The sequence below is a fragment of the Aotus nancymaae genome, unplaced genomic scaffold (genome assembly GCF_030222135.1).
Source record: "Aotus nancymaae isolate 86718 unplaced genomic scaffold, 86718_ANA_hifiasm-v0.15.2.pri h1tg000059l, whole genome shotgun sequence".
Classification (NCBI taxonomy): Eukaryota; Metazoa; Chordata; class Mammalia; order Primates; family Aotidae; genus Aotus; species Aotus nancymaae.
In genome coordinates, this window is record NW_026988473.1 from 26,099,719 (window position 1) to 26,126,233 (window position 26,515).

General features: G+C 38.4%; 1 protein-coding gene across 7 annotated transcripts in view; it reads right to left on the reverse strand.

Annotated features, from left to right (window-relative positions):
* The window catches only part of CD44 (CD44 molecule (IN blood group)), a 93,201-nt gene that overhangs the window by 19,405 nt on the left and 47,281 nt on the right, over positions 1–26,515 (reverse strand). The window contains exons 4-13 of one of the 7 annotated variants that reach the window (XM_012452341.3): positions 25,329–25,397; positions 22,165–22,398; positions 14,040–14,165; positions 11,419–11,532; positions 10,825–10,941; positions 7,993–8,121; positions 6,382–6,510; positions 4,503–4,604; positions 2,663–2,752; positions 1,258–1,461 (exon numbers count right to left, since the gene is read on the reverse strand). In XM_012452341.3, the coding sequence (XP_012307764.2) occupies positions 1,258–1,461; positions 2,663–2,752; positions 4,503–4,604; positions 6,382–6,510; positions 7,993–8,121; positions 10,825–10,941; positions 11,419–11,532; positions 14,040–14,165; positions 22,165–22,398; positions 25,329–25,397 (1,314 nt within the window). Of the gene's footprint in view, positions 1–1,257; positions 1,462–2,662; positions 2,753–4,502; positions 4,605–6,381; positions 6,511–7,992; positions 8,122–10,824; positions 10,945–11,418; positions 11,533–14,039; positions 14,166–22,164; positions 22,399–25,328; positions 25,398–26,515 lie in introns of all 7 variants that reach the window. The other 6 variants (XM_012452339.3, XM_012452342.3, XM_012452343.3 and 3 more) reach the window with 6 other exon arrangements.

Here is a 26,515-nt window from a genome sequence, read left to right on the forward strand (position 1 = left end):
GCAAGACTCTGTCTCAAAATAAATAAATAAATAAATTCATTAGGTTGCACAACAGGCTTTCTTTTGCCAAGAGAAATTAGGCAGCACTGTAAGATTTACTGAAGAATATTGACAATGGTACTTGGAATTTTTAATAAGTAAGAGCAGAACAATGCTGAATAAAGAACTAAGGAGTGTAAGGGGCTTTGTCTTGCCAATATTGCTGAAGTTGGTATTTTCTTAGCTTTTCTTGAAGCTCTGGGGTAGGCCACCCAGAGAAATGAGGCCACACATGTGGCATTCTGAATTTTCTGTCCCTGGATCACAACTGTCATCTGTTTTACTTATTGGGTTCTCATAAGATATCTATTCTTCTTTTTCTTTTTTCGGGAGTGAGGAGAGAAGATCTCTGCTCCAAAAGTATATATCTAAAGTCTCTAATCTTGACTATGCCTTAGTGATTGTGTTAAAAAGCAATTGAAAAACTAGTACTAGGAAGATAGAATCTGTTTTTAATTTCTTCACTACAGTGGGTGTTTGCAAGTTCTCCTTTCTTCAGTGTTAATTTCTTAATACAAATGGAGAAGCAAAGAAAAGCAGAAGCAGAGATGACTGCTTATTTGAGAAAAAAAAAAAGACTTATTCTAGGTCCATGTCAAACTTAATTGAGTAAATTATCTTCAGTCCTCTCTTCACTATAACAATAGGAGAAATGGTCCCTATTCATTAATACTAGATTAAATCATGAAGATTTTGAGTATGCATCAGAGCTAGAAGAGGTTTATCCATCACCAAAAGTAAAACTGATCAATCTATCACCAAAACAAGATAATAATTTCAGAGCAAAGATACTAGTATATAGAAATTATTCACCTGTAGGATAAAACCTTACTAAATAACTAGCATATATTAGTCAAAGTAAATGGAATTGCTAATATTCAACTATTTTGACCTGCAAAAGTATCAGTTTCATGTGGTTCAACTTGATATATCACAAGATATGACAAAGAAAGCAATTCCATCATAACAGCCAAGTTGTACACATAATACACAAACACACACACACAAATGGAAAAAACACTGGCAAAAGTAGTATTCTTATATCTAAAATAAATCCAAGTTTAGTTGCACTAGAATTGATAACCAATGATGAAAGACATTTCCATATCACAAGCTAGACCAATCCCAGACTACACAGAAAATGTCCTCTGTAATATGAAAGTATGTATTGTTTCTCTACACAGAGAAAGCAAACTAGATAATAAATGGCCAAATTACCTGATAAGGAGTGATTGACATTAGAGTTGGAATCTCCAACAGTAATGTCAGTAACTCCAAAGGACCCAGTCTCAGCTGGGGTCCCTGGGATGAAGGTCCTGCTTTCCTTCGGGTCTGGGTAAGGAGAGGTGTAACCTTCCAGTAAAGTAGTTGAGGGTTCAAAATGACTTGAGCCTCTTCTTCCACCTCTGACATCATTTCTATCTGTGTGGAGGTGAAATCAATGATGAACCCACATTGTAACATTACCAGCCACCACGTGCTTGTCTCCAGAACACACAATTGCTGTAAAAGCTTTCCACTTGTTACCCATAAACGGGAAGGAATAGAATGAAGTTCACCATACTATTAAACAGAATAAATATTTTTCAACAGACACCACCACCACCTGGACATCACTCAACAGAAGAGATTTTGGTTATCTTAATACCCAGAATTGGCATTTGTTGCAACATCTGCTTGGGTTATTAGGTAAGGCTTATGTCACTATAACTGTGACCTTGAAGTTGGCCGAAGTACTAGATAATCTTGAGTTCTTTCTCAATTGGATTCATTTTTGATGAAGTGGAGGAAACATACCATTGGATTGAAAGATAAAATTTTGCTCCCTGCAATTAGAATAGCAAAGGCAAGATTTCAAAGGCCTGAGGCTACTAATTTAATTATTCTTTTATTTTCCAGAAGGGATTCCTTTCAGTCATCAGCACCATGGAGGTCCAGAGGACCAACAGCAAAATAATATTAATGTGAGGAATATAAAGTGATATAATCAGACATTTACACCAATTATAAATCATAATGCAAAAGAACTGAAATCATAACAAACAGTCTCTTGGACCACAGCACAATCAAATTTGAAATCAAGACTAAGAAACTCACTCAAAACTATACAATTACATGGAAATTGAATAACCTGCTCCTGAATGACTTTTGGGGAAATAATGAAATTAATGTAAAAATCAAGAAGTTCTTTAAAACTAATAAGAAGAAAGATACAAGGTACCAGAATCTCTGGGACATAGCTAACGCAGTAGTAAGAGGGAAATTTATAGCGCTAAATTTAAATGCCCACATCAAAAAGTTAGAACGATCTGAAGTTAAAAATAAATAAATAAATAAAATAAATCATATATAAGCAATTCATTATTGTCAAAACAAATCACTAACCCTGGAGTGAAAGAAACCCAACCTTTAAGATTAAGAAATGTAGTTTGCACTTAATGTACAAAGAGGTGTATGAAACAGAAAAATCAGAGAACCACCACCAGACGCACCTTTTGATTAAAAGTAACAGCATAACAGCAGCAAATGGATGCACCTCCACCAAAGACACTGCAAAAGCACCCATAATTTATTGATTCTTATCAATTGCTGAAGCCAACTAGGGTTTATAAGTATTCCTTACTGCTTGATGTCAGAGTAGAAGTTGTTGGATGGTCTTTATCTTCTTCCAAGCCTTCATGTGATGTAGAGAAGCTCTGAGAATTACTCTGCTCTGTTTCAATGAGGGATGAATCCAGTGTTAATTTGAAGTTATGACACAAATCCTGTTATCTGCTAGCAGGGAAGATGTAGCTATCGCAGAGTCAGATGGGTAGGCACATAGGTTTGTGCACATCATTCTCCTCTGATAGATAGAAATATACGGAAGAATTCTATTTTCCCCCTAGTTGGTTCCAAAGACTCTTTATTTCTCAGTATAGTCAACAAAGGTAAAGTGGCAAGGTGAAGACTGAGCCAAAACTTTGCCTACCCTGGATTGTTCTGGTGCAATTGTAACATTGTTCCCAGTCACTCAGGAAAACCAGAGAACACAGAGATGAGGAAAAAAGGATATTTGAATCTCAATGCTCCTATCAGATATCAAGAGCATCTAACTGTGTGTCAAGAAATGTGACAGTAGGGAAGATAAACAGCATGATAGCCCGTAGTCTACTTGTAACCACAAAAGAAAAAGAAGCCTATCTAGAATAGCCTGCTCGAGTAAGACCGATCAAATTTATACAAGGCAATACTTAGCTACCTTGTAAAGGTCATTAAATTAAAGTTACCATTTTACTCCATTATTAAGTTTTTTTATTTCATCTGTGTAGGGGGATTCTCATGGCTGCACCAAGGAAACGCTTGCCTGGGCAAACACAGGGCCCTCAGTGATATATCTCAATTTGAGGTTGAACCATTGCCCATATCTAAAATCACCTGGACTGTTTCAAGTTTATTTCTTTTGTGTTCTTTTAAGAAAGGTACTGACCTCTGAGTTGCACGTGCAGAAACTTCATGAAGCACACCCATAAGCCATACCCACCACCAAATAAATATTACAACCAGGAGAGACAGTCACTAAATCCCAAACCCAACGTCAGAACAAAAGCCAACAGTGACATAAAATGGAAATATAAGTCTTTCTTTGACAAGGGTCATTTATAGGCTTATTTGTATCTCCTTTGGTACTCAACACTGTGCTATTTACATTGCTGACAAGCAGTACATGCTTGCTGATTTTTTTCCTTTGCCTAAAAGGCTCATATGAAGGGCTCTGCCCATTATGTGTGACAAGCAGTAAAATGGGACCTTCTTAATTCTAGATATTTTTTCATATTCTTCTAAGAAATTAGGAATGACTTTAGGCTGAGCTCTAGGACATCCCTGCACATATAGTAGAAATTAAGGCTACTAGAAGTTGACCGTTTCTTAGTGATAGAAAGAGATACTAGCAAATTTTTTGTTGTTGTTCCAGGGATCCTGCCACCTTTGTTGATTGTCAATAACATGCCTTGCCTCTCCTCTAAGAACTGATGTAATTTCTAGGATTATCTGGCCCCAAAAATGTCTTTTCACAACGATGCAAGCAATCCTACCCCTCTTCTGCATTGGCTGGAGGGAAGATGGATATTAAAAGGAAATGGTCAGTTAAAACATAGAGAAATCACTATCCTAGAAGTGGGCTTGTGTTTCACTGGCATAACTACTTAGAGAATGAAAATGGAGTTGAATAGAGTCCCATATTTTTTTAAAACACAAAGTCATTGAATCTGGAAGGCACTAAGAAATGAAGGCAAAATCAAGTTGAGAGACTTCCACAAGAAATGTAGACAACAAAGACAGTTTCACACACTGGGCTGAGCAGAGCCACATAGAACTAAATGCACCATTCCGCCACCAAAGCTCTGCATCCTGGCTAATGGGGATTAAGAGATGAAGCAGGAATACAAGTCAACAAAGGGGCTGAGCGTCGTTATCCTTACGCGTTGTCATTGAAAGAGGTCCTGTCCTGTCCAAGTCTTCCACCAAACCTGTATTTGGATCTGCAGTAGGCTGAAGCGTTGTACTATGACCGGAGTCCATATCTGAAGGAATCAATATTAGTGTTATTGCTTGGTTTCCCAAATCACTACGAAGGTGGTTTATGGTCTACAACAGATTTTTTAAATATTTCACATCTGGCCAAGAGGAAAGAAAGCACATATTGACTAATCTCCAGAACTGAGATAGATTATTGTTTCTTTACAGAGTACCACAACAAGTAACTGGCCTTCCTTGAAGGGCCGAGTTACATGAAAGCTATGATTCATGTTTGTTTTTGCTGAGTCTAGAAGCACTCTAAGTGAGTGCATGACGGAACACCCAAATCTTGCAGAGAGACAGAAACATTGCCTTTCTTACAGAAACATGCAATCTGACACACGGAGAAAAGTCAAAGTGCTCTGACTCAGGCACTATTTTATCCCCTCCCTCTTATCAACCAAAGGGGCTTTTAAAAATGGCTCTCTTCCCCCTTTAGTCTTTTTCTTTTCACAAAGTGAATGTGCAAATAAACACAAAATCGTCACCCAATACCACCTAGGTGGAGTTACAGGAAGTATACAGGGGCAAGAAATAAGAAGCAGTGGGTGTCACCAAATTATTCTTCCAAGAAACTCAAGTTTAAGGAGTCTTTAAAATTTAACATGTACAATGTTGAGTAGTGCAGAAATTTCACTGAAATACTTGCAAATGTTGTTTTTAATAGTTATCACAGATCTACTCTGCTGAAATAATAAGTCTTGAGTGACACAGAGGCCAAACAATTCATAAACCCCATCAATATTGCTGGCTCTCCAATTCAGTCAAAATCCATCCACATCACTGCCTCTGGAGAGAGCTAATCGGTTCCAGCAAAGCACCAGAATACTGGGTACCCATGTCTGCACTGCAGCCTTTCAACACTAAAATATTCAAGATCTTTGTAGGACAAAAATGTGGTGACTCTCCTATCCCAGATTTCAAACAAGAGCAAGGGCTAACCTGAATCAAAGTCACAAATGGACGCTCTCCCAGAAAAAGCCCCACTCGATGATCGGCTCTAGACTCTTGTTCATCTTCCCTCTTATAAGTAGAGTCCTTCAAGAGGTACCACACCATTGTGTAGTTGAAGCCAATTGTATTGTCCTTGACATCTTCATTAATTTAATGGAATCTCTTTCTCTTCATCAGTACAGAGACTTAATATTGATTCTGAAGATCTTTGCCTGGCTTGGTTTTCCCCCATAGGTGTCCTCAGAGCTCCAGCTGCCATGTGCAAACTCATGTGTGCTGGGCCTAGTCGTTCAAACATATCCTCCTTTGTGACAAATGGATCCACTCACTTGACATATTCATTCCTTGGCTTTTCTCCCTTCATGTTTCTCCTTACTTGAGTCTCCTTCTTAGAAAAACTCCCCCCACCCCTCCACCCATTTCCTTTCTCTGACTATCCAGGTTTTTAAAATTTTTTATAAATCAGGTCCAGTTCACCTTTTTGTGATGCTGTGGTAGGGTGAGGAGGTGTTCTCAGAATTTCTTTAGCATTCATTATTGGCAATATTCATTTCACATCTATTACTTACTGCCTCACCCAGATATATTTTGACAATAAATGTCTTCTTTTGCCAACTGTCCTGCCAAATTCCTTACTTTCAGCTCAAGTGTTCATGTGCAGATGAATATGCATATCACTCCTACCAAGAAAACGAATTTTTGAAGAACCTCAAGTCCTTCAGGAAAGTAGACTGGTCTAAAACCAAGGGCATATTTCTAGAAAAATAGTCAACGGTCACTCAGTGGATTTCAAAAAACATAATATATAAAAATTTCAGAGGCTATTACCCATCCTTCTTCCTGCTTGATGACCTCGTCCCATGGGATGTGAGACTGGGTCGAAGAAATCAGTCCAGGAACTGTCCTCTGGGCTCGGTGTTGTCGTTCCTTGCATTGGATGGCTGGTGTGGGCTGAGGCTGTTGTGATCATGCAGTTCAAGCAATTGTCAAAGTGTTAATGGACGCTTGGTCAGGGGTGCATTGATTTTATTTTTTAAAAAGACTTTATTCTCTTGACAAGACAATGCAACCATCTTCCTTGTATAGAGGGCAAGGAAGTTGTGTAAACGCAGGATGCTTCAGCAGGTTTGAGTTCACTCATGCTCATTTTCTTCTTAGCAATCAGCATGTGAACTGGAGGACACGAAAGCATTAACAACTCCTGCAGCGCAGAGAGGATGAGTTACAGACATCAAAGGAAGATGAAGGAGAAGTAGTTCTGGACCCATGCCACGCTGCCACAGTCCCCTGAGAGCAGAAGTATAAGAGCCCAAGTGCATGATGTCATTTTGAGACAACCATATTCCAGCCGAATGCACCTTAGGCTGGAAATGATCTCAGGAAAGAAATGAGGTAACAGCTTTCCATGTGATCAACATGAATGTCAATGCCATTTATCTCAAAAGCATGAATGGAATCCGTTAGAAGCATTACCTTCTAACAATGGGACTTATGGCATAAATGACACGTAAGACAGCAGCATATGCCTTGCTTCATTCGGAGCCAATGAAGAAGTATAGGTAGAAAAGATTACAATAGCATCCTCTTAGCAACAACCACACCACATAGAGAGTCACAGAATCCATTGATCTGCCAGGGATTCATTCAGAACTTGCCATGCCCCGGAAGGACATGATGCATTATCTTCTATATTGCAAATAGAAACATGAGGACTATTTCTCACTGATACCAAGTGAGAATATGGAATTCTCCTTCTCTATAAGGCAGGACACATTTCAATACTTATGTCACACAGACAAAAGAATTCTGCATGGGTGCTTGCAGAGCCAAGTTATCTGGCATCACTTAGAGATGATGATAAGACTTGATTCCAATTTCCACAATCTCACAATTCAAGAATAGAGAAGATGCCTTTTTAATACTGAAAAAACAAATTACCAAACAGGCATGACCAAAAAGCCAAATGACATCAGACAGGTGTCATTTTTCACATAATGTCTGGCTCTATTTCTTCAAACACTGAAGTTCTGACAAAATGCTTTATCACAAGAAAATAGTTTATGAGAAATCACATTGTAAATTTGGACCCACATTATAGAGTATATTCCTTTGCATGACAAAAGGGGGTATTTTATAAGAGCCTCTGCTACAAATGATGTAGCAGATGATGCCCAAAATTCAATGTGAAAGACACATGCTCAAGGGCATATTCTCTGTGTTTCCCATTCCTATTCCTAACTGGCTTGTATTTATTCCTGTTCAGGTGACTTGTTATGAGCCTTTAAGGTTTGGCTCTGTGTTAACTGCAAGATAATTTATTAAGGAACCTAACATCTTGTGACAATTCCTCCAGTGTCCTTTTGTTCAATGTCCTCAATGTCTACCATTTAACCCAAAAGGAAGTCGCCATCCAAATTTACTTGTTAAACCATTCATTACCAGCTGTCCCTATTGTTGAATGGGAGTCTTCTCTGGGTGTTTGGAGATATCCCTCATGCCATCTGTTGCCAAACCACTGTTCCTTCTGGGTAGCTGTTTCTTCATTTGCACTACTAGGAGTTGCCTGGACTATGAGAAGAATATCAGTTGGGAGACAAAATTTTCTATTTTCCTTGCCAATAGCTGTCACGTATCTTTCTACTTTAAGGGCAGATACACATGGGGATAGAAGGTAGAAAAGAAAGGCAACAAAGAAACAGGCCACTGATATTCTAAAGGGGATATCAGAAATCAAATGATCCAAAGGTTTAATTTTTCAGATGTCAAAATTGTGGTCCAAAGAGGTTTTGATTTGTTCAAAATCATAGTACTAAGCAGATCATAGTTGATGAATTCTCATAGTTCTATGAGTTATTATTATTTTAATTTTACTGTAGTATATGGCTTCACATACCCTGTCTGAGAAAACCATCCAAAGAATAACCTCTTTGCTCCAATCATTTTGAGGAAAGGAAAATACTGTACAACAACTAATGACAAGATCAGCGCATTAGGAGACCTTCTCAAATGGTGGTCCTGTAACCCATAATCACACACTATGGAAAGGCACCAGCAGTGGATTTTCCCAGCAGGAAAGGTGTTGGGATGGCTTGGATGCTATTCCACTAGCACATTATGTAGTAATGTCCACATGGCATCCAAAATTGCTAAAATCACTTTTTAACAAAATTAATTCAGTTGACAAAAACTATCCAAGCTAGTCTGAGGCATTATATAAATAATAGTGCATGACAGGCTTACAATTTCAACCATGGTTTAAAAAGGACAAATCAGAATAAAATTTCATCGAGGTGCCTTCAGGAAAAGTCAGACACCAACATTTTTGTCTATGCAACTTACAGCAAATTGTTTTTAGTTTATCAAGAAAATGAGAGCCTGTAAACTTGCCAAGTCAGAGTATTTTTTTGTGACTTGTAAAAATGGGTGTATTTCATTATCTTAGAAAATGATATGTGTAATTTGGTAACAGCAATGACATTTAAAAAATAAAGCACACCATCCTCATTTTACCCTTACATTGGCCAAGTCATTCCTGGGTAACTGGTTATCCAGGGGGAGGGGAAGAAAAGCCAAAATCTTTAAGTTTTACCTCCCACTGGCTAAATCACTAATTCCCAACAATAACGAAGTTGGAAAAACCACTGAATGTAATTATAAAAAAAGGAAAATTGACCCAAACATAGACTGCCGTGTTACTCAAAGTTTAAATAAAAGAAATAAGGAAGTGTATGTGTGTGATTGTACAGGACTCTACACTCCTTCTATCACTACTTTTAAAAACATAATGATTTTTTAAGTACCCATAACCCTTTATTATTTTCAGCTTAAATAGGAATGGGTTAGCAGAACATATGATTTCTATCCTAAAAGATGAAGGTTGACTTTCTTCTAGAAGTTGTGATGTTAATTTGTTAAAGCCCAGAAGTTACCAATCAGATCCCTTTGAGTTTCGCAAATACTCCTAAGAGAATTGTTACAGTTGTTGCTGTCTTCTCTTTGTCAAGTTACATTCTGCCTGAATTTTCACCTACCCTCTAGCACTAATGTCCCAAGCAACACCTTTTGACAACAGGCTCATTATTTCCAAGTCTCTAAAGTAGCTTTCTGGTCTTTAAGTACAAACTGTCTAAAGTAGTTTCTAAGATATACTGTTAGGGCTCTAAGGGACTGGAACAGAATCCTATTCCAAAGAGACTTCTGCTTCCTCTGTATTTCCTTTTCTTATCAGATTTCTTTTTTGACTCAGCCCCTAAGCCTTATGCATACATCAAATCTACTGGGGTATGAAATGGGATGTAAGGCCTGCTGGATATATTCAGCACAATGTCCAAGACTTATTAACCTCTATGCTGACTGATACCTGAAACTTTTCTTTTGTTGTCTGAATGCACTGCTCAAGCCATAGAGTCCCAAAGCCCTTTGGTTTTTAAGTGGCTATTGCTCACATTTTCCCATTAGGTGTATTCAGGGCTGTGAGAATGACTGTTGAACCATCATTTTAAAAATGCTAAAAAACTGTTTTCCAAAATAAATTCTTCTTTTGTTCCAAATAAGATATTTCATCTATCTCTCAGTGGGATAGATGAAAGAAGAAAAACATATACTTCTTATGTTTCGGGGTGAAGGGGTTCCCTATCCTCACAGTCCAGTGCAGCAACTTGAGATTGTTTTAGAAAACCTGAGAAGTTTTCCTAACAGTAGAAATAACAGTAAGAGCATCAAAGCCTTCCTCAAGTTACTCTGGGCTTAAAAACAGAAAAAGATGCAGTTGTAGAATTCAAATGTAGACCACATGAGCTACCAACTTTGCTCTAAAGAGTGCAAAGGATGTCTTTCTATAGAACAGTCAGGAACAAAATACAAAAAAAAGAAACTGTATTCATAAAAGATCTTCATAGAAAACAAGGATTCCAAAGATCAATTCACCTGACAAACTTTCTTTCCAGATTCCACTGCTAAGCACCAAAGAACACACTCTTCACCACACACTTCCAAAAACACACACAAGTCACCCAAGGAACCTTTAACACAAAAATTGTATCTAAATCTACTTTTTAAACATGTTGGCCTTTGGGCAACCTGGTGAGTTATCATTTTTCTTCCAATTTCTAAAATTTGTGTGCAGATTTGGCAGCTTTTCAACCTCTGAGAATAAAAGAAGTTACTGAGTGAAAATAAGATGTGGCCAATGTCTAAACAAAACCTTCCCCATCTCTGCAATGTCTTCATTAACTCGTCTAACCCAGAATTGCCGACCGCCATCTTGCTTACTTGTGCTTGTAGAATGTGGGATCTCTTCTTCCTCGTGATGCTCATGGTGAATGAGGGGAGGGTGTGCTTCCTGGTTCCAGTTTCCTTCATAAGCAGTGGTGCCATTTCTGTCTACATCTGCTGTGATGATGGTTAAATACACTGTGACTTGTTATCAACCAACCTTTAATGATCCTGTTCTTCCATTAATGTGCATGCTATTTAATAATTCTATGCCAAAGTAGTACCTCTGAGCATCCACTCTCAAAAAATTTTCAGTGACTTTACCTAATCTGTCTCAAGAGAAAATCAATGGGCTTGGAATTTCTTTGTGTTTACTTATTAATCCACTATGATCAGTTTGTCAAAGGCAGCACCATAAACCATTTAAACATACTCATTTTTATAATGAAGTAACATAAAATATCCTGTGCCCACATGGTATAATTGATAAACGACTCCTAAATGGAATTGAGTATCCTCATGAACGTCCGCTAAGAATTTCTTGAAGAGATATTAACTAAATTTCCCACTGTGTCCCGATGATTGACCTTTGCAGCATCATAGGCTTTGAGGGGAAAAAATAATCTTTCATTAAATAGCATAACCCATTACCAGTCATCCTTGTGGTTGTCTGAAGTAGCACTTCTGGATTTGAATGGCTTGGGTTCCACTGGGTCCAATCCTGGTTCTGTTTTGTGTGGTCAAAAACCCGTGGTGTGGTTGAAACTGTGATAATGTGATTGAAGCAATTAGAAAAACGTTATTCCTTGAGCCTTCACCACATGTCTTGCACATAATCTTGCTTCTGTAGACTATGCAATGAATCATCTATACCCAGTTGTATAGATGGCTCCATGAGGGAAAGCGAAGAGTGCCTTCAGCTTAATTCAGCCATATTGGTAAGCATCTCAGTGTCCTTTGCATTCTGTCATAGAATACCTTGGGGTTCAGAACATGAGATCTTCCAGATAAAGCAGTCAAAGAAGCTGCAGCAGTAGGAAGGACAGCTTTGAAAACACCAGCCCTCCACCGAGGATAGCCAAAGGCGCCATGTTGCCCATCCGTGCACTCTGTAGTATCCCTCTGCACTTGAAAGCCCAGGGACTTAATCACTGTGTACTATTTGTAGATCCTCAGGGTGAAGAGGCAGATAACTGAAAGTTATACCGTGATTATCACTTTATGTTATTTGTAATTTTGGTGGAGAAAGAAACACCTGAGCAGCCAGAGCTTTCCTATAGATGATTCTGAGAGAGAATATCTACCTAGAATAGCCATATGGTTTATTTCTGAATATTTATGAAACACCTATGATATTTTCATCAAATACAAAATATGTCATGAGCAAGCCATTCCTAGCCAATGAAAGAAAATAAGACACCACAGATAACCAGCCACCATTATAGCAACACACTGGAAAGAAAGTGGCATACATCCACCAGCACCCTAATGTTGTCACCCAATCTGTTAGAGCTGGAATAGGAGATGCACCTAGCAGAAGGATCACAACAAAATCTGAATCAATGTGTTTTGTGAAAAGGTTGTTTGCAAATCCATCCTAATGTTTCAAACTTTATTCTGACACCCAAATAACACAAAACTGTTTTCAGAACTATAATACCATCAGCTCTGTTTTACAAGTTATGAAAATCAAGTTTAGAATCATTAACCACATTCTCAATAAGCATGAAAAAGTACACATTATCAAGCAGTTATCACACCCCTTCAGGAGAAAGAGGGCATCGTGTTGAATTATGTCCATAGGCGCTAAGCAAAGAAGTAAACTGAAATTGGAAAACATACCATAGAGATTAAAAAAATAAAAATTAAAAAAAGTACCATGGGAAGTTTTTCCCGAAGTCTGACATACAACTCATTTGCACATAGATCTGTTTGGGTTACCACCCAAGGGAATTAAATTTCTCCAGTATCAAGACCACATCTTTACTAATGGGCCCACCTGCAAAGCTGGGCCACATCCTGAACACAGAAGACAGTGTAACATAAACCTCCAGTGTTTTCGATTATTTGGTTTCATTCTGAAATTACCAAAAAGAATTTTTTTATTCCATAGATTAAGCTCTGGAGGGGTGTCATGTCTAAAAAAAAATCACTTAAAAACTTAGACAGAAAATTCTAGTTCCTTTTGAGTATTTGTTATGTCAATGTACATACTCAGATGCCTTCAAGGCCTAAGCTATTTTTTTTCTGGACCCTTTCATCTCTGGATGCTGTCCATGTGAGGATGAAATTCTCAGGTTTTAATGAAATGGATAGAACTTCAGTGAGTTGGGAGAGCTCATGTAGCACCCCAAAAGCCTTTTTTCTAAGGAAAAGCAGAATTGTGATGGGGTCAGGTTCAGGATTCTCAGCTCTGTTCAGCAAAATCTTAAGTCATTACAGGTATGTGGGGAAAATTCAGTAATCCGGCAGAATATTAGACCAACCTTTGCATGTTTTTAACTTTTTAAGGATATCTTTAGAGCTCAATTTCCATCTCTTTGCTCTAAAAACATTTTATAATTGTCAAAAATTTGGATACTATCATGTACCAATAGTGGTTTCACTATTTGCTTTTAATAAGTGGCAATATCTTGTGAAAGGTAACCTGACATTTGCCCTTCCCTTCGAGGTCTTTCTATTATATTGGTATCCAGCTCATTTGTTAAAACTCTGGATTTGTTCCTTTGACCTCAGCCAGGTTTTGATTAACTAAAATAATTCTTGAGTTCTAGCTCCCATCATTTAAGCCTTAAGGGGCTTCAACTTAGGATCTTCTACAACTTTTAATTAATACCCTTCTAATCACATTCTCCAAGCCTACTGCTCCAACAGACCACGAGCTTCTGAAAGGCAAAGGCTCTGGCTTTTTTCATCTTTGTGTTTCTAGCACCTAGCACAGTAAGTACACAATGAATATTTGTCATACTGTTTTAATACGTCATTCTCTGTCAAAGCCTGATCATTCAAAGACAATCTGTAGCAGCAGACCTCATAGATAAATAAAAAAGGAAGAACATGAAACATTAGAAATTTTGTGAGATGTTTTCCCCACTTCTCCTCAAAACATTCTATTTCTTCCTCCATAATCTCATCAAGATATAACTAAGGTATGATCATAGATTCACTCATTTTTCACATTAACTGCTTTTCAAGAGAGATACAATTGGGTATCACTCAGATTAATCAATAAGCCTTGCATAAATGGCTATACTGTAATTGATTATCCTTACTGGTGCTGGAGATAAAATCTTCATCATCATCAATGCCTGATCCAGAAAAACTGAGGTGTCTGTCTCTTTCATCTTCATTTTCTTCATTTGGCTCCCAGCCTGCTGAGATGGTATTTGAAGACGTACCTGTTGTGGTGACTTGCATTAGTGGCTGAGCTGGATGCCAAGCAACCCACTTGCAAAGGAAGAAAATCAGGCACAGAAGGTATAATGGATTTCCCAGGATTTTATAAAGAAAATGAAGGAGTTGATTTGCATACCCCAAATTTTTATGTTCTGGTCTCCAAAGCTGATACATAAATCTCAAAACAATTGGCTATGATCTTTAAAACTGAATATTCTCTTTAAGAAAGCTAAAATAGCATTATGTGTGGACATAATCTCCCCGAATAAGTTTTTAAAGGCCAGTGGAAACCCCGCCCCCGCCACGCTTTCAGATGCATTTATTACTAACTCATTAAGCATATGTCATTAAAGTCAAGTAATCAAGGACAGAATGGAAAGGTTTCACATGTGCCTTTTTTTTTTTTTTGTCAAGACACCCTCAGAAAAATGTTGGCATCTACACCTGTGTCAATCATTTCATTGTGTTCACAATTTGCTAATTCATTTTTTATCTTCTCTAGCATCAGATCAGTGTAGCTGCAAACACAGATAGAAGCTACACTGCGGTTCCCAAGAATACTTCAGCATAGAGCAAAACTGTGAAGCCAATTAACAGAGAAATAATTCCTGGCATTATTAGGCCACCAAGAGGGTTAACTAAAGTGAACTGTAGTTGAGATTTTGAGAAATTTTTACTTTTTCTTTTTGAATAAAAAAAGGAGATGAAAAATTTCTACTTCTCAGTGGTTACTGTAGAAGATGTCTCTTTACTAAAAAGGGGTTTTCTACATTCTGAATGAGATTCAGGCTATCTTAGGGAATGAGCATTTGTCTTTTCATACGATTAGTGTCTACCCCAAGAATAGTTCCACTGATGAAGATTTTCTATATTTTTTCAGATCTAGCTGTGCTATTTCCTTATGAAAATCAAAGACTTTTTATGACTGTGGTAATTTTAGAATATACGTGAATAATCTTTCAGAGTCACAATTTTGCTACATCACTTAAAAAAAACTTGTCCCCTTTTCGCAGTCTCTGTATTAGCCTTCTCCTGGGCTATACTAATCCACAGATTAGAAAGAAGAAATCTTATTAGTGCTATACAACCAAACAGATACCAGAGTTCATGATCCTTCTAAAGTTGTAACAAACATTTATGAGAATAGAAGAGACTTTAGGCTTTAACAACATCCCATTGGTCAATAAAAATTATTCAAGGCTGTTAAGAAAACATATGCTATGAGATAATCATAACTCATTACCAGCCATTTGTGTTGTTGTGTGAAGATGATTCTTGGACTCTGATGGTGGAAACCACCATGAAAACCAGTCCTGGATTTCTTGCCTCTTGGTTGCTGTCTCAGTTGCTGTGGCACTAGTGCTCATCAAAGCTGTTGTAATCATGATTGAATTGATTGTTGAAAGATTAATTAAAAGTTCCTAAGAAATAGCATTGAATATGCTTGTACTCTTTTACTACTCAAGAGAATCATCTATATTTGATATAGATGGTGAAAAGAAAGGGAAAAAGCAAAAAGTTCCATTTTTTTTCAGAGGCCCAAGCTGGAGTTCATAGAATGTCAGAGAGGGAAGGATCTTAAATATCATCTGGTTCATGCTCCTTGTCTTAAAGATTTACAAATTGTGCTGGACAGAGCTTCTGACTTGTCTGAAGTCAGATGGCTAATTAGCAAGAGCGAGGGCTCCAGGAACGCATGAGAGCTGTCTTTGAATTTTGAAAGTCTATATAATATAAAAGAGAGATTTAACTTTTGTCTCTGGACTCATGAGGCCAAATTAGGACCCGTAGTGAAAATTTCAGGGAGTTGAATGTTCTTCCAAATGTTGGATTTAAAAAAGCAATAATCTGAATGATCCAACAATGAACTTCTTCATAAAGTATTATGTTTCCCATCATCAGGAAGATCACTTGGCAGGAAAGTTTTGTAAGAGATTAAATTATTAGAAGTGTTGATTGAACCAGACCATTTAACATCCTTTCTAAACCTGAGAGTTTATGATTATAAAACTCAGCTCTTCAGAATCCTAGCTCCTTAATCTTCTATACAATCTTGGGCAAACAATATCATTCTCCAAGAATTTAGGATATGATATTTCTGCCAGCAATAGATACATAAGCCTAACAATTCAACACACAGGGAAAATGACGTAGAAGTAGAAGACTAAAAAAGATACCTTTCCGCTTTTCTCCATTTAGATTCCAAATCAGTCTAACAACCTTGCCCACAGTAATTTCATATATCAAACTATATTTTGCAAAGCAGAACAGGACATTTTGAGTCCCATTCTTTGAAAATAGAATAATCAATCAGGAAAGACAGAGATGAAGTGACCCCAGTGATCTCGCTAATAAGACCAGAAGCAAGAGTAATGATTTAAAAATTTCCAGAGACTGCCATTTCTAATGCACAAAAATGTACATCAGAAGCATATGAGCTAACAGCAGACAAAAAGCTGAGAACAAGTTGAAGCAGAGAGGGAGGCTGAAACCATCATCCCTAAACACAAAAGTAAGATGAGCTAGATTTTTTTTCAGCTATCAAGAAAGCCCAAAAGCAAAAATAACCCAAGATAAAACATTGCCAGGAAGACCTATTCCTTCACATTGTTTGTCCTAGGAAGATAAACATTGTCAACATTTACAAATAGCGTTTTCTTTATTCTGCAATCTCACTATCCCCCCTCCCCACCTCTGCATGATCTTAGACATTGTGATATGGCAACCATAAATGAGCACTATTTTTCTCATGATTATTTATAGAAGTAAAGAATATAATTTATCCAGTGTCGCATAAGCCAAACAAATGTAAAGAATCATCTTTCCATGTTTATTACTTCCCTCTGCAGAAAGAATGTCTAGTTATTTTCGAATATGGCCATTACCTCCATCAATAAAAGTTAATAAATGAAGGTGTTTGTAATCTCCCATTTTTACAGACTTCGAATCAGTTTTCCCAAAGCTCCTTTATCGATACACTTTGCAGGGATATAGAACTAAGAGCCACACATCCAGGGAGCTTATTACAGGCCTAGATTCTGATATGGAGAAACAGGTCATTTCCTACATTTTACTGTTGAGATTTTAAGTGTCCAAAGAAGGGTTCAGGGCCTACACTTTGGTAAGAGAAATCTGCATTTCCTTCTCTTATTATTGGTTGTGAGAATCAGATCAGTAGGAAGGAGGAAACTGCACTTTCAGACAGACTTCTTTCTAAAGGACATTTTCTCAGTGAATCACAGAGTCAATTCATTCATTTGTAGTTTTCCATCATTTCAGTCATTCATTCAAAACTATTAATTCATAGTTTTTCCTTCCTCTGATGGAAAAATCATTCTGATTCTACATACATATTGTCAAAAGGAAAACAAACAGGACATTTACAAATATCAATCATATCCCCAGATCCACAAGACTTTCTGATAAATAAAGTGGTACCAGACCCTATTCTCACTAAGAATGGTGAAGAAGTTTTGGCATGATAATAGATGTCCTCTCCCCTAACACTAAAAGATCTGATATTCAGGAGAGCTGATAAGCAAAAGACGAAGCAGTTTACCTGTCGTTGATGTTGTTATGAGATCCTGAGTCTTAGGCTGTGAATTACCAAACCAGAACCATAGCCAGGTATTTTGCTCCTGAGCTGCTGTGTGGCTGTTTGAGTGCACAGTTGAAGTAACTGGATCAATTATGAAAATATCATTTAGTGACCTCTATACATCTTTACTTTCAGTTCTGTCTATATATGATGTCTGTATCTGTCACTGAATAATTAGAAAAGAAAAATCTAGGCCTGGTTTTATCTTTCCAGACTCCTAATGTCTCCCACAATCTTAGGACAACATCAGAAATGCAAATTCCACATGGGTATCAATTTCATGCTATTCATTCTTCAAACAGAACCCCCTGAATTCATGATGAAAGCAAAATCAAGCAGCAACTTAATAACCTGTGAAGGAAAGAGATTTTCAGTTTACTTGATTAGGCGACTGAGCCATGAACTGGAGGTTTTCGAAGCAGAATTTCAAGCAGTTGCTTTCATTCATTTATCTTTCGATTATCTTTGGGTTGCTAGTGTGTATTTTTCACATCTGTCTAGCATTGTACCCAGGTAGCTTGTGATGACAACTGGCATTTCAAAGCTCCACCCACACACATCGGCCTCAAGTCAAACTTCAAACTTGAGCAGGAACTTGGCAAAGAAAATGTGTTCAAAGTGTCAAAATCAGATAAAGCTTCCTCAAGCATCCATCACTTCTGTCACTTTTTATTCCAATTCGGTATGTGTTTCTACCAAAAAACCAGAGTTGCCAAAGTTCGTTTCTCAAATTGGAGAAAATATCATCAGTAACATTTTCGCAATATAAAATCTCTTATTTGACTCTCAAGTTTGACTTGAGTTCAGGATGTTTTCTTATTGAAGCGGAATGGCAAAAACCATCAGGATAAATATCTAATTTAAGCCAGTTGAGATTTTTAAAAACCACTTTACATTATGTATCCCTTTGAAAATCTATGTTGTGACCTCCCTCCTCAAAAAAGCGACCTTACGCATACACACACTCAAAATTTTGCATATTATTTCAAATGATTTGAGAATGCCTTATGGCCTATCATTGAATCCATGAACCCTAGGTTAAAAACTTTGACTCTATCTATATCAAATGCCAATAGCTGGCACAATATATTCTGTCCTCTAAATTAAGCTTGTCTAACCCACAGCCTGTGGACCACGTGTGGTCCAGGATGGCTTTGAATGTGGCCCAACAAAAATTTATAAACTTTCTTAAAACATTGTGAGATTTTTTTTGCAGGTTTTTTTTGTTATCTCATCAGCTATGGTTAGTGTTAGTGCATTTTATGGGTGGCCCAGGACAATTATTCTTCCAGTGTGGCTCAGGGAAGCCAAAAGATTAGACATCCCTGCTATAAAGGACACATTAGGTCAGAACAGAGAGTAGAGAAACAGGAGCCAATTTTACCCCTGAAGCCTTCAGATAAACCTAAGCATCCCCTGGAAAATCCACAGACACAACGTTCTCACTTCAGAAACTTTATTAAAGATGCATAGTTCCCACCACCCTCACCTGATAGTACACCAGGAAAATAATAGTACCAGAGGAAACAAACCTCCAAGAACAAGATAGAAATAGGCATTATTTTTGTTTTCCTGAAAGGAGTGATATGAGGGAAAAACAGAAAAAGCTACTGCCTAGTCAGCAGAATTTCTAATTTTCCCCACCCAAATAGGCCACACCAGATTTGAAAAAAAAAAAGAGAAAGAAATTATTCCTTTGACACCCAGAAGACAAGGAAATACAGTGTTCCAAGGCAGGAGTCTGCTTCCTGAATTGGTTTACGTTTCTTGATCTCTAGAGTTCCAGATCACCAATAGGAAGAGGCTGATGACACTCAAGATAAACAGCCTCCTGGAAGCCTAAAGCTACCAGATGGTTGTTCTTACTAACTGTCCCTATTGCCACCCACTACAGGCCCTTCACAAAGGAATTAGCCAGCGGAGCCAAAGATAGGCGTCTTCTATGCTCTCAGCCAGTGCTCCTCTTGACCCCTGCCCTCCTGCAATGCATGAGGGAGGTGTTGCAATTAGTCCCTCTCACTCTGTCCCAGCTCTCAGTGCAACAGTGACGAGGTTTTGCAAATCTTCTCACTGGACTTTGAAAATATGATTCTATTCAGGAACCTATCAGTGCTGACTTTTCCTGGCATGCTGTTACTACGCTCAGTTTTCCACCAGGTTGTTTGCTTTGGTAACTTACTTTGCAGGAAGTGATCCACTTGGAGCTGCTACTGGTCCCATTGAGTCCTATAGTACTTCAAAGACTTTTAGGTTAGCCCTGGACTCATCTGGTAGTCTCATTAGTCTCTCTCTTTTTTAGCTGCTGAAAGAAACTTAACCAATTTATCTGCGAGGAAAAAGGCACAATTCATTTCTCAGCCCACATCCTGAACCATGTTTTAGTTAAGTCTTATAGCACTCCTTTCCCTTGATTTCTAAACTAATAGTATGTAGTCTCCATGAAGTTAAGTGATGAAATCCTAGCATCCTAGAGCAGTGTCTGGCATACAGAAGACCTCAAATATTAATTGAATGAGTAAATATCTCAGTAACCCTTGCTTCTTTTCAATATTACTTCCTAACCACGTTTATCCTTAGATCCCAAGATTCTAATAGGCCTGGTACATAGTAGATTCTCAAAATATATTTGCTGACTAACTTAGGAAGGGAATATATTATTCTTAAGAGATATTCTATGGGAGTCAAGAAAATGTGCTAATTGCCTTTTTAAAAATACACATGAAATACTATTTTATATAGGCTATCAGTGGCTTGAATGTTAACTTCGTCTAGTCCCCACAAGTTATGTTTTGTCAGGATTTTCTTCTTTGGTGGGAAGTGATACTTTAGGGTAGACCTATTCTGCTTCCTGCTGAGACCACTAATTATTGTGTTTGCCAACATCTGACAAAATTGCATGCCCTAATGATAAGCACCTTCAACATGGTTACTTTAAACAGACTGGGAACCCAAGAGTCAGTGAGTGGCTAGCAGCACTACCTGCTTGGTTTGCAGAAGCCTCTCTCAAGAAGAGTTGCCCATCGGACTACCAACAATAAGCTGATGCAACGTCAAGAGTGTCAATAATTCAATAAAGCATGGGCAGCTTGAAAAAACTGCTTTTTGAAAGGCTTCAAAGAATTTACAGGGAGTGATGGGAACCCCAAGCCTATTTGTCTCATGCCCTCAGCCAGCGACTGACAGAAATTTAAAACACTATTGAGCAAGTGACCTTAAATGAAATCACAGTGCTGGGGAGGTTTCCTTGGCTTCTGGGTGATGAGGAATAGAGAAGGGCCCTGTCTTGAGTATTCACAAGCCAGCGCATTTCTGCCACACTCTTTGGAGGCCCAAGTTCCACCCTTCAGGAGCCGTAGCCAGGAAAAGAGAAAATCCACACCATACTAGGAAAACTGCTCCAGACGCAGATGCCCTATTTGAGTTTGATTAATCCTCCACTGGAGGAACATGGCCCATCTGGAAGCCCATTTCCAAACAAACCATAGAAGAAAAGCCAAGAGGGAAACAGAAGAGGCAAGAGAGATGTAAACACTTTCCAGTGGAGCTGATGCACGAGGGGCAAACTCCAAAGGAATCAAATGTAATGTTTACATACTTCCACTCTTGCAGTCCTAAGTAATGAATTACCCCCACACGCCAAGTATTGAGATCCTTCCCCAACAGGCTGGAATATAGAACTCTCAAGTTTATTTAATTTGATCAGAAAGCTCCTCCAGATATGCTTTCTTGGACCAAAAATGAAGGAATTGTTAGTAAATCATGGTTGATGAAAATCCCTGAATATTACACTATCAAAACTATGTGTAGAAGTCAGATTAAAACATAGCACAGTTGACCCATTTATGCCTACTCTTCCACTATTGGAACACTAACCATGTGGGAGTTATTTATAGCCTACTGCCCAGGTCATCACCAAGGTCTTATTGCAAAAATTCAAAAAATTGCAACCTCAGCCATAAATGGGTTTTTAAAAAAGTGCTAGTGGAGTGGTATGCAAACTCTATGATCCAACTTTATGAAAACAGTCTTATCTATAGGTGGATAAGAACAAGAAGGAAACATGCAAAAATGAAAATAGTTTTCATATCAGGCTTGAGTTGTCACTGTATCTCTAGGGATAAGAGAATAAGGAGGGCTCTCCCCAAAATAAGACTTCCAACATGGCACTTCTTATGCCAAGGTAAGAAAAACAGTTACAGATGAGGGAAAAAAAAGGTAAACAGCAGTAGTCAATGCATGCTATGCACTGGCAACCACAAGAGTCCACCTCCCCTAATGGTGTCACCAACTTCCAGCTGTCTAGAGATGAGAAAATCAGCATGTGAGTGGGCAATACTCAGGAAGGTCAGAGACATTTTGCCAAGGAAATGCTATTGGGAAGCACAGTGATTTATTCTCCTTACTGGTAGCAGGGGTTCTGTCTGTGCTGTCGGTGATCCAGGGACCGTCCTCATCTGGGATGGGTGGTGAAGTTGAAAAGTGGTTATAAAAGATGTAACCTCCTGAAGTGATGCTCCTTTCACTGGAGGATCCGCTGCTTACATCGTCGTCAGTAGGGCTGCTGGGGTTGATATCCTCAGGATTCGTTCTGTATTCTCCTTTCTTGACATAGCGGGTGCCGTCTCGGTTAACAATAGCTGGGAGAGAGAAAAGGTACTTACAGAACTTCACAGCTCATATTTTGAGTATGTGGATTAGCATTTAATGTAGTGATTTCAAAGCTATTTTCTTGTGTAATGAAAAACACCTATCTATCCGATGGTGGGAGATGGCTGACGCACTAAGTGCACCCTCCCATCCCCCACACACCCTGGGAATGAGGCAAGAAACAAAGAAGTACTGGAGAGTCCCATCCCCCTGTCTGAATCCCAGCTTCATAGAGCTCTAGACAAGGTAACTCTGAGTTTCGGTTTTCTCATTGTAAAATGGGGATTATGTAATACATTTTAAGTAAAGTGCTTAGCACAGTATTCAAAATACAGTGGATGCCCAATAATCATTCTCCCACTTGGTTCCCTACTCTCCCTTCTGAAGTACATATAAAATGTGTTGCTATTTATTTCATCTATTCCTCCAAAAGAGATTTGAAGTAGCAGACTAATAGCCTCAGCATGGAAGATACATTTGCAAATTGATGAAGATTTAGATTTTCTGTTTTAAGGGGAAAATTTTGACTGCTTGGGAAAATTTTGTCTGCTTGTGTAAACACCCACTTCTGGCTAGGAAATCAGCAGGTCTAAATAGAGATAGAGCCTTTGCAGTCCTCTATGAAATTCAACCTGGAAATTAACAAGCGCAGATACACATGAAGATCAACGTCTGTGGTTTCAACAAGGAAATGACTAGAATGAACCAGAGGAGAAAAAACCTGAATGCATTCATTCATTATTCCTCCCTAAAAGTATTTGCTGCTCTGAAGTCTGGGCCACTCACTGTACAAGTGTGCATTTAGATGAAATTATTTACTGCTGTATTGCATTGATGGGACTAAAGATTCTTTTTGTCTACCTATTTAGCTTGCTCAATGGAACTTTTTTTTTTTTTTTTTGAGATGGAGTCTCACTCTGTTGCCCAGGCTTGGGTGCAGTGGTGCAATCTCAGCGTGCTGCAGCCTCTGTCTCCCAGGTTCAAGCAATTCTCCTGCCTCAGCCTCCCAAGTAGCTGGGACTATAGGTACATGATACCATGCCTGGCTAGATGGGGTTTCACCATGTTGGCCAGGCTGGTCTCAAACTACTGACTTCAGGTGACCTGCCTACCTCAGCCTCCCAAAGTGCTAGGATTACAGGAGTGAGCTGCTGTGCCAAGTCTCAAGCGGAACTATTAATAATACATAAATGAAAAAGAATTAAGGTCTCAATCATCCTGGTAATCTCTGAATATGAGGATTTGACAAGGAAATATTGTTGACCAGACTCTTACATGTCTAGACTTCAAAAGAGAACTGTGAGCATCAAAGAAACAGGGCATTTATTAAACATCTACTATGGGCTGGGCATACATTAGACATAATGTCTTTTACAAATTTCATGAAAATTCTCATAGGTTATTCCATTATACATACAGGAAAACTGAGGATCAGAAAAAGCATGTCACTCCTCTAAAATCTCACACATGGTGAGGAACTAGGATTTCAAACCAGGCCTGACTGAAACAGCACACCTCCTGTCGTAGCCATCATGGCGTGAGGCATCCCCTTCCTACTGCAAGGCACAGGTCAGGGACAATTCCTTACCTAACAGTGCAGGGCTGGGTTTGCGTGGCCTATGGAGATTCTCGTCCCTCTATCGCTGCCAACATCATGCCCATGCACACTGTCAGTGTCTAGCTGTGAGGAAGCAGAAATCAGACCTCCTCGACACTGTGCTGCTTCCCAATTAATGACGCTCAAAGACAGTAACATCAGGGTTAGCAGGTTAGCCTATTTGAAAATTCTGGTTGAGTTTTCCTGATTTCTAAAGTGCTGGAATTGGCCAGTCATGGTGGCTCATGTCTGTAATCCTGGCACTTTGGGAGGCTGAGGAGGGAGGATTATTGCTTGAGCCCAGGAGTTAAAGACCAGCCCAAGCCACATAGGGAGACCCTTATCTCTATTTTTAAAAAGTGCCAGAATATACACACCTGTGGATAATCAAATACCAGGATGATTTCAGATGGATGTGGTATAAATGATGTCAAAACACATATCAGGAAGATTATATCCTTCCTGATTATCTTTCAATACTTCAGTTATATCAAACAGAAAATTGCTATTTGGGGCCAGATTGCCCCTACACCTGACAGTTATTAATCCCCCTTTATAAGAGAGAACATGACTCAGACCCAGAGCTTTCTGAAGCCACAAATTAAGAATATTATTTAATTTTTCTTACATTTAAATGTATTATTAATGTTGCCTTCTATTTATGATGTGATCTTGGTTTTCCATGTGCGATTTCTTTTTAAAAATGAATGTATATTAAGTAGAAAACAATGGGCCAATTAAATAAAAAATATAAGTAAATGATAGCAGTGTACACAGAGATGCCAAAAAAAATGTGAAAGTGATTTTCAAATGACTGAAATTTGAGGAACAATGCATGAATGTAAACCAGAGAGCTGTTCCAAGTCTTTGCAGAAAAAAGGGAAAAGACAGTGAATTAAAGCCAACTGTCCTTAGCCTTAGGGAAATTACTACTATTCTATATACATATTTTTTTTTGGAAATGGAGTCTCACTCTGTTGCCCAGGCTGGAGTGCAGTGGCGCAATCTCAGCTCATTACAACCTCTGCCTCTGAGTTCAAGCAATTCTGCCTCAGCCTCCTGAGTAGCTGGGATTACAGGTGTCCATTACTATGCCTGGCTAATTTTTTTGTATTCTTAGTAGAGATGGGGTTTCACCATGTTGATCAGGCTCATCTCCTGACCTTAAGTGATCCACCCACCTTGGCCTCCCAAAGTGCTAGGCTTACAGGTGTGAGTCACCGCGCCCGACCTAATATTCTATTCAAATAGTACCATAGAGAACACACCTGAACCCTTTCCCCAAAACAGGAAAATTTAATCAAGATTAGAAGAGATACGTACTTATGGTAATTGGTCCATCAAAGGCATTGGGCAGGTCTGTGACTGATGTACAATCTTCTCCAGGTGGAGCTATGGGATAGGAAAAAAAACATGAGAACTCTTCAAAATACGAACAAAATCTATCCTAATTTTTATTAGTCAGTTAGAATGGAGTTTTATTATAACTTATCCCAAATAATTTTCTTTTCCCAAAGCTCTGTAAGTTGGCTAGGAATTTCTGTCTTTCATGATGCATTTTCCATTTTTATTTGACTTCATAAATTTCTGGAAACTTACGAGGTTTCCAGAAATTTCCCCACCCCAGTGAATTCATTCATTAATAAATATATATTCTATATCAGGCACTGTAAAAGCCTGGGAGTACAATTTTAACTGTGATAGACATGGCTCCTTCTCTAATGTAAGTACACCAGGGAGGATTTTTTAAATTTATGATTATAAAAGTAATGCAGGAATATTGTAAAATAATTAAAAGTAATGTATGAACTACCATGAGAAAATATAATCTGCGAAATCTATAGAAATGATGAGAAAACGTGGCAGACACACAATAAAATGTTTATCAACATGAACAGCATGACAATCTGAGGTTTAAAATAACCAGCAAAGAATTCACTTGGTTGAAATATTAAAAACCAAATGAATCTCTAATCTCTCATCAATGTAGTAATGTATTTATTAATTTAGCTGATCTTTTGAAGTGCTTACTCTGTATAGACTGCTTCTCAGCATGTTTCTTCTGAGATTGACCACCTTTGGCCTAGATGCCCAGAATATTTTTCAAGGTTACCGTTTTGGCATATCTCATCATGGGCATTTCTGGGTTTTTTTTCTCTTGCTCGCCGTTCATCCTCTACTCTTTCATCTCTTTCTTTAGGAATAAAGATTTCTGCCTGAATCTTGGGCCTGCATGATCCCCCACAGACGTTACTGGTAGCCCTCTGAGCAGCCCTGTCTCAAGCACCCTGAAAACAGGCTCTGAAACTTCCACCCTGCATTCCATTCCTTGTGTCTTAAAAGCAGACTGCAAAGTAGCTGAAGCAACCTTCCATTCATGCCAAAGTGCTTTGTTCTGGGACTAGACCTTGTACTGAGCTCTAAAATCTCAGAAAGCTTTAAACTGGTTTTGCTGCTATAGAAAGGTTAAGTCCATTTGTGCCTTACAGCTTTTATACTGTGTGTGTGTG